Genomic DNA, 9,497 nt, shown 5'->3' with positions numbered 1-9,497 from the left:
TTCTTCCAACCCATGAGCATTTGTGTCATCTTCGATTTCTTTCATCAGTGTTTTACAGTATTCACAGTACAAGGCTTTCACCTCCTTGGTTAAGGTAATGCCTATCTATCCTGTTCTTTTTGGTGCAGTCGTAAATGGGATTGTTTCTTAATTTCCCTTTCTGCTGCTTCAGTTATTAGTGTATAGATATGCAACATGTTTCTCCATATTGATTTTGTATCCTGTGACCTTACAGAATTCACTCATCAGATTCTAGCATTTTTTTTGGTGGAGTCTTTAGGATTTTCTATACATAGTATCATGTCATCTGCAGATAGTCAAAGTTTTACTACTTTTCTACTAATTCGGATGCCTTTATTTCTTTTTCTTATCTGATTGCTGCAGCTGGGCCTAAGGTGAATAAATGTGGTGAGAGTGACCATCCCTGTCTTGCTCCTGATCTTAAGGGGAAGACTTTTGGTTTTTCACCATTGAGTGTGATGTTAGCTGTGAGTTTTTCATGGAGGGCCCTTATTATGTTGAGGTATATTCCCTCTGCACCTACTTTGTGGAGAGTTTTTAATTGTGAATGGTTGTTGTATTTTCTCAAATGCTTTTTCTACATCTATTGAAACAATCACATGCTTTTTATTCTTTCTCTTGTTGATGTGATGTTTCCTGTATCATGTTGATTGATTATAGTGAAAGATTTTTTTAATGCATTGTTGGCTTCAATTTGCTAGTATTTTATTGAGGATTTGTGCATTTATATTCATCAGAGATACTGGCCTATAGTTCTTTCTCTTTTTGTAGTGTCTTTATCTGGTTTTGGTATCTCAGTAATGCTGGCCTCATAAAATGAATTTGAAAGCTTTCCTTCCTCTTGTGTTTTTTGGAATAGTTTGAGAAGAATAGGTATTAACTCTCCTTTAAATGTTTGGTAGCATTCACCTGTGAATCCCTCTGGTCCTGGACTTTTGTTTGCTGGGAGTTTTTGATTACTGATTTAGTTTCATGGCTGGTAATCAGTCTGTTCAAATTTTCCATTTATTCCTGATTCAGGTTTGGGAGCTGATATGTTTCTAGGAATTTTTCCATTTCTTCTAGGTTGTGTAACTCATTGGCATATAATATTCTTTTATAATTGTTTGTATTTCTGTGGTGTTTGTAATTGCTCTTCTCTCATTTGAAATTTTATGTATTTGGGTCCTTTCTCTTTTCTTTTGATAAGCCCAGCTACGAGTTTATTAATTTTATTAATTTTTTCAAAGAACCAGCTCCTCATTTCATTGATCTGTTCTATTTTTTTTAGTTTCATTATCATTTATTTCCACATTAATCTTTATTATTTCCCTTCTTCAGCTGGTTTTAAGCCTTGTTTGGTGTTCTTTTTCTAGCTTCTATAGGGGTCAGGTTCGGTTGTTTATTTGATATTTTTCTTGCTTCTTGAGGTAGGCCTATATTGCAGTAGACTTCCCTCTTAGAAAAGCTTTTCTTGCATCCCAAGGATTTTTGACCTTTGTGTGTTCATTTTCATTTGTCTCCATGTATTTTTTATTTCCTCTTTGATAGCTTTCTTTCTTCCTTTCTTCCTTCCTCCCTCCCCCCTTTCTTTCTTCCTTCCTTACCCACTCCCTCCCTCCCTCCCTTTCTTTCTTTTCTTTTCTTTTCTTTCTTTCTTTCTTTCTCTCTTTCTTTCATATTTTTGGAGAGAGAGTGCATGGCTGGAGGAGAGGGGCAGAGAGAGAGGAAGAGAATCTTAAGCAAAATCAAGAGTCAGATGCTAAACCAACTGACCCACCCAGGTGCCCCAAATTCCTCTTTCATTTCTTGATTGACCCATTCATTGTTTAGTAGCATGTTCTTTAGCCTCCATGGATTTGTGCTCTTTCTAGATATTTTCTTTTATTTGATTTCTAGTTTCATAGTATTGTGGTTGGAAGGATTCATGGTATGACTTCAATGCTTTTTAATTTGTTAAGACTTATTTTGTGGCCTAATACTGGATTTATTCTGGAGACTGTTTTATATGACTTGAAAAGACTGTGTATTCTTCTGTTTTAGGATGGATTTTTCTGGCTATATTAGTTAGATCCATCTGGTCCAATGTGTCAATCAAGGCCACTGTATCCTAGTTGAGTTTATGTTTGGATGATCTATCCAATGATCTATTCTTTTTTGATCTCTTGTTACAGTCTTTGTTTTTAAGTGTGTTTTGTCTAATGGAAGTATTGCTACCCCAGGTTTCTTTGCACTTCTATTTGCATATACGTGTTTTTCTATCTATTCACTTTTGTTTTTTTAAGGTTTTATTTGTTTGAGAAAGAAGGAGAAAGCACGTGTGCAAGAGAGCACAAGTTGGGGCGGGGGGCAGGGTAGAGGAAGACACCAGCTCCTGCTGATCAGGGAGCCCAATGCGGGGCTTGATCCCAGGAACCTGGGATCATAACCTGAGCCAAAGGCAGACTGTAACCGACTGAGCCACCCAGGCATCCCTATTGACGCACTTTCAATCTGCATATATCTTTAGGTCTAAACTGAGTCCCTTGTAGTCAGCATATAGATGAGTATGTTTTCTTTATCCGTTCTGTCACCCTGTGTCCTTTGATCAGAGCATTTAGTCCATTTACATTCAAAGTAGCTATTGATACATATGTGTTTTGCCATTTTATTACTGGTTTTGTGGTTGTTTTTGTAGTTTTTCTTTGATCCTTCTCTTGCTCACTTTCATGGCTTTTTGGTTTTCTTTAGTGATACACTCAGATTCCTTTCTCTTTATTCTTTGCATATCTATTACTAGTTTTTGATTTATGGTTACCATTCTGTTCATATAATACGTCTTCTGCATACAGCAGTCTATATGAAGTTGATGATTGCTTAAGATTGAACCCATTCTTTACTCCTATCTCCACACCCTCCCCCCACATTCACACACGTTTTAGGTATATGGTGTCATATTTTACATCCTTTTATTTTGTGAATCTCTTGACTAATTTTACAGATATAACTATTTTGATTAGTTTTGTGTTTCCTACTGAATTCTCACTACGGTCTTTCCTTAACACTTAGAGTCTCTCAATGTTTCTTGCAAGAGTGGTTCAGCAGTCATGAACTCATAGGTTTTGTTTGTCTGAGAAAGTTTTTCTCTCTCCTTCTATTCTGAATGATGAACTTGCTGGATAAAGTATTCTTGGCTGTGTATTTTTCCCTTTCAGCACTTTGACGGTATCACCGGCTCCTTTCTGGGCCTGCAAAGTTTCTGCTGATCTGCTGCTGGCCTTATGAGTTTCCCTTATATGTAACTGTCTTTTTTTCTCTTGCTGTTTAAATTTTTTTTCTTTACTACTACTTTTGTCATTTTAATTACTATGTGTCTTGTTGTGGACATGCTTTGGTTGATTTTATTGGGGGATCTCTGTGCCTCCTGTATCTGGATTTCTGTTTCGTTCCCAGATATAGGAAGTTTTCAGATATTACTTCTTCAATAAATACTCTGCCCCCTTTTCTGTCTTTTCTCCTTCTGGAATCCTCACAATAGAAATGTTATTAAACTTGGAGTCACTGAGTTCCCTATGCCTATTCTCTTTTTGTATAATTCTTTTTTCTCTCATTTGCTCAGCTTGATTACTTTCTGTTACTGTGTCTTATGGTCATTAAATCATTCCGTTCCTCCTCTAGCTTGCTATTTATTCCATGAAGTGTATTTTTTGAAAGATTTTATTTATTTATTTGACAGACAGAGATCACAAGCAGGCAGAGAGGCGGGGGCGGGGGAAGCAGGCTCCCTGCTGAGCAGAGAGCCCAATGTGGGGCTCAATCCCAGGACCCTGGGATCATAACTTGAGCCAAAGACAGAGGCTTAACCCACTGAGCCACCCAGGTACTCCCATCAACTGTATTTTTTACTTCATTTATTGTGATCTTCCTCTATGATGGGTTCTTTTCTATCTCTTTCTCAAGGGTCTCACTGATGTCCTCCACTCTTTTCTCAAGTCCAGTGAGTATTTATATGATCATTACTTTAAATTTTCTATCTCTATCAGATAATTAATATCTGTTTTGCTTAGGTCCCTTGCTGTGGTTTGTCCTGTTCTTTCATTTGGGACACATTCTTCTGTCTCTTCATTTTGTCTTACTCTCTGTGTGTGTGTTTCTGTGTTAGGAATGCCAGCTATATCTCCTGCTCTTAAAAGTAATGGCTTTATGAAAAAGAGGTCCTGTATATCTCCTATTCTTCAGGACTTGGTGCTTCAGGAAGTGCCTTCTATGTTTGTTGCACATGCCTTGCTGTTGAGTTCTGGCCACTTTTTCCTTCAGTCCAGTAGTCTGCAGAGGCTCTCTTTGCATGTTGTGTGCACTGTTTGGTCCCCAGACAAGTGGGGCACATTTTAATAAGGTGTGCACTGGTCTGCTTGTGAAATGAGACCTGCTCCTGCTGCTGCCAGAACTGAGATCCTACAAAATGCATGGGTTGGGAGATGACATGTTAGTCCCTAATGTCACGCAAGTGAACTCTGATAAGCCTGAGTTGGAGTACTTGCTCTAAAGTCTTTCAAAATCTTCAACCCCCCTTAGAGCTTGACTGGAATTTTACCCAATTTATCAGTCCAGTTCTATGAAGAACTGGAGAAATAAAACATGCATGACCATTTTTTTAAAGATGTTATTTATTTATTTGACAGAGAGATAGAGATTACAAGTAAACAGAGAAGCAGACGGAGGGAGAGGGAGAAGCAGGCTCCCCGGTGTGTAAGGAGCCCAATGCAGAGCTCTATCCCAGGACCCTGAGACCATGACCTGAGCTGAAGGCAGAGGCTTAACCCCCTGAGCCACCCAGTCACCCATGTGCATGACCTTTTAAATCGCAGTAACTCTAGCAAGCAGTTATATGGACCATGCAACATCCTAGAATGTCACAAATCAGATTCTTCCTCATGGGGAAGAAAGGACTGGTAAAAACAGAATCTCTCCCTCCCCCATATTATTGAGAACTGGGTCAAAGTATGACTATTTAAATATTTAAATATATTTGACATAATTATTTTCCAAAAGGATGGGACTGATTTTCCTACCCACTTGCATTGCACGAAAAAAAATTTTTTTTAAATATTTATTTATTTATTTATTAGACAGAGATCACAAGTAGGCAGAGAGGCAGGCAGAGAGAGAGAGAGAAGCAGGCTGGCTCGATCCCAGGACTCTGGGATCATGACCTGAGCCGAAGGCAGAGGCTTTAACCCCTGAGCCACCCAGGTGCCCCACGAAAATGTTTTTTCTGCACCCTCATTTTACAGAATTCTGCCATTTATTAAGTGTGTGATTTGGGGAAGGTGGATGAACTTTTCTGTGCCTCAGCTTTCTCATCTGCAAAGTAAGATTAATAATGTCTACCTTATAATGTTATTGGATAATGTGATTATATAAAACTCTTGATGCCTGTCTTGGGTTAAATTTTCAATAAAATACTAATTACTATTTTGTGATGTAGTTGTTTGTTAAAATTTTAGCTAATTACACAGGTGAAAAATGTATCTCTCATTCTTTTTTTTTTAAAAGATTTTTATTTATTTATTTGACAGAGAGAGATCACAAGTAGGCAGAGAGGCAGGCAGAGAGAGAGGAAGGGAAGCAGGCTCCCTGCTGAGCAGAGAGCCCTATGCGGGGCTCGATCCCAGGACCCCAGGATCATGACCTGAGCCGAAGGCAGAGGCTTAACCCACTGAGCCACCTAGGCACCCCTGTATCTCTCATTCTTGTGTTCTATTTATTTATAAGTATTTATAATTACATCAAGTATTTTTCTTAAATTTAATAGTTATTTGCATTTATCCTTAGTAAATAATTCTTGGGCCATTATGTTTTTTAAAGCCATAGAATATAATTTTATATATTTTATAAGAGGTGACTATATAAGGTACAAAATTCATTATAAAATAAAACAATAAACAAAATAAATCACAGAGATGAAAAGTACAGCATAAATAATATGGTAACTAATATTGTGATAATGTTTTATGGTGACAGGTGGTAACTACATTTATTGTGTTGAGCATTGTGTAAAGAATTGTCAAATCCCACTATGTTGTACACTTGAAACTAATATAGCATTGTATGTCAACTATACTTCAGTTAAAGAATCAAATACATATTACATGTTAATATTTATATTTTTCTAAGTTATCTCATTTGTTAGTATATAATTGTTTATAGTAACCTGACACTATGTGTTTTCTTTTATGTTAAGTTAGCTGCTGTACACTAAAGTACATCATTAGTTTTTGATGTAGTGTTCGATGATTCATTACTTGCATGTAACACCCAGTACTCATCACATCATATGCCCTCCTTAACTTTAAAGCAAGAAAACATTGTGGGTTTTTTGATGTTTTTTTTTTGACAGACAGAGATCACAAGTAGGCAGAGAGGCAGGCAGAGAGAGAGAGAGGAAGGGAAGCAGGCTCCCTGCTCAGCAGGAAGCCTGATGTGGGGCTCGATCCCAGGACCCCGAGATCATGACCTGAGCCGAAGGCAGAGGCTTAACCCACTGAGCCACCCAGGCGCCCCCAACATTGTGGTTTTTTTAAGAGGTCAAATTCAGTTTGATGCCAGAAAGCTGTTTCTCATTTTTCAAGCATATGTATTATGATTAAATATGTAATATTTTGAGCAGTTATTGGTGCAGTTTTATACATGGTAACAGTGCTAACAATATACACATCACTTTGTAACAATGTGTATATAGTCATTTAGTAAAATCCACATAAAGTCTAATATCCTCCTATTAGAACTAGCCAAGAAGGCTTTAATAATGTCATACTCTATAAATAAGTGAAAATGGGAAGAAAAGATTTGGGAAACAATGAAGTGAACTTACATTACAACCAACTAATAAGAATTAAAACATTCTATTTCGTATTACTTAGAATGATATGAATAGCAACAAGCTAGAAATATCCAATTTGGTTTTAAACTGGGCTTTAAATGATACTCTTCTATGGGACATGACATCACCATCCCAAAGTTTGTTCTTTTTATTTGTGCAAACAGGTAAAGAGACATAAATCTCAATGGGAGAGGAAAACCAAACCTTTGTGACTGAGTTTATTTTCTTTGGCCTTTTCCAGGACTTGCAGACCCAGATCCTGCTATTTATTCTTTCTCTCATCATTTATCTTTTGACTGTGCTTGGAAACCTGCTCATCATCCTTCTCATCTTCATGGATTCTCGACTTCACACTCCCATGTACTTTTTTCTTAGAAACCTCTCGTTCGCAGATCTCTGCTTCTCTACTAGCATTGTCCCTCAAGTGTTGGTCCACTTCCTTGTGCAGAGAAAAACTATTTCTTTTTTGGGGTGTATGACACAGATAATTGTCTTTCTTCTGGTGGGGTGTACAGAGTGTGCACTGCTGGCGGTGATGTCCTATGACCGGTATGTGGCTGTCTGCAAGCCCTTGCACTACTCCACCATCATGACCCAAAAGGTGTGTCTCCAGTTGACCATAGGATCCTGGGCCAGTGGGGCACTAGTGTCTCTGGTGGATACCATCTTTACTTTCCTACTACCCTATCAAGGACAGAACATTATTAACCACTACTTTTGTGAACCTCCTGCCCTCCTGAAGCTGGCTTCAGCAGACACTTATGGCACAGAAATGGCCATCTTTGCCATGGGCGTGGTCATCCTCTTAGCTCCTGTCTGCCTGATCCTTGTGTCCTACTGGAATATTATCTCCACTGTGATCCAGATGCAGTCCGGGGAGGGGAGGCTCAAGGCTTTCTCTACTTGTGGTTCCCATCTCATTGTTGTTGTCCTCTTCTATGGCTCGGGAATATTCACCTACATGCGGCCAAACTCCAAGACCACAAAAGAGCAGGATAAGATGATATCTGTGTTCTATACAGTGGTGACTCCAATGTTGAACCCCATAATTTATAGCCTGAGAAACAAGGATGTCAAAGGGGCTCTCAGAAAACTAGCTGAAAGAAAGTTCTTTTCTGAAGGCGGTGATCTCTGGGTCTGACTTCTAGTTTAGTTTAGTTTTAGATTTTTAGAGAGAGAGCGAGTGAGCAAAAGAGCGCATGCACATGAGGGAGAGTAGAGGAAGAGGGAGAAAGAATCTTAAACAGGTTCCATGCCACTGCAAAGCTGACTCGGGGCTCCATCTCAACAACCCTGAGATCATAACCTGAGCTGATCAAGATTCAGACGTTCAACTCACTGAGTCACCCAGACACCCCTCTGGGTCTGACTTTTAGAACTATGGTAACATTCTTAAAAGAGATACAGTATCCTGCTAGACAGTTAAGGATTAGTTCAGGAAGCATAAACATGAAGGACACATTCTAAAAACCATGAATACTCCACACTAAAATAGAACACAGAGGAGAAATAAAAGGTTAAGAGGTTAGGTTTTCTTGAGTATGAAACACATCAAATACTGTTTTGAAGTTTGTGATTAATTCAGTTAATATGGTTATGTTTTAAGCATGATCACTACTGAATTTAAGAGGTTTAAAATGGATTATCTTGAAATAACATCTAATATGAATCGCATACATGATTCTAACACCAAAGACATTTCAGGTGTAGATGTCCCAGTCATACAAACCTAGGAATAGGCACTGACAGAAACAATCAATATATCTGGAAGAGTCCTTAATACTGGAATCATTAATGGCTCAGAGCATTTCAGCTTGTAAAATGGTACAAAAGCAAAATAATGTTCTTTCCTGAAAGCTTCAAAGAAATGAGTATTTCATCATCCCACATTTCATAGAAACATAGACTATCGGTCAAAAGGGGATTTAATGGTCATTTAATCCAAATATAGGTCTGAGGCTTAAACCATAATATTTCTATTGAGCCTAACATTGGCCAAACAAGCCAAACAGCATTGGCCTAAACAAGAATAGATAGCTCCTTACTCTCTTACCCTGGACCCTTTCCTTTTTGTATTTTCTCTTTTTCTCTTTCCTTCTGCAACGTTGTCCTCACCCATAACCTCAACTGTCACTTACCCAGAATTAACACAAATTTTACACCGCTGGCCCGAGACACCTCGAGGCTCCAGACACCTCTATCTATATGTCTACTTGATAATGCTTCTTGGACGGCACAAAGTATTTCATCCTCAACAAGCCAAAACTGAACTCATGGCCTTCCGCGAGACGTTTTACTTGGATGCAAAACAGAAGCAATGAATGAGTGCATCAACCAGTGAAAACCATGCTTTCTACAAACCGGTATCTTTTCAAAGTTCTGCCATGATTTTTGGTTCTCCGCAAATGGGGTGGTGGTGGCACCGAGAAGGTGAGGAAGATGTTGGCCCATTCTCCGGGATAGGATGGGGGAAGCTAAGCCTGTTTGACAGGCCATTCTCCCTGCCCCTCACCCTCACCTCTACCAAGGCCCCCAGCCACCCATTCCTGGCACTGGGGGTGGATGCCAGTCTCGGGGTGGGCGGGGTCTGGAGCAGGGGGCGGGACTGGGAGAAGGCCCCAGCCAGGACCGCGGA

At 39.0% G+C, this 9,497-nt stretch overlaps 1 protein-coding gene across 1 annotated transcript; it reads left to right on the top strand.

The window, feature by feature from the left end:
- Positions 1–7,046: 7,046 nt before the first annotated feature.
- Positions 7,047–7,918, top strand: LOC111159541 (olfactory receptor 2D3). Its single transcript, XM_022522069.1, is given in 2 exon segments — positions 7,047–7,865; positions 7,868–7,918. Coding segments are annotated over 2 exon segments (870 nt in total).
- Positions 7,919–9,497: the final 1,579 nt, after the last annotated feature.

Source organism: Enhydra lutris, unplaced genomic scaffold (assembly GCF_002288905.1).
Source record: "Enhydra lutris kenyoni isolate GAN:26980312 unplaced genomic scaffold, ASM228890v2 scaffoldscaffold68, whole genome shotgun sequence".
NCBI lineage: Eukaryota > Metazoa > Chordata > Mammalia > Carnivora > Mustelidae > Enhydra > Enhydra lutris.
Note: the sequence above shows the minus strand (reverse complement) of the source record. Positions and strands in the feature narration are given on the sequence as shown.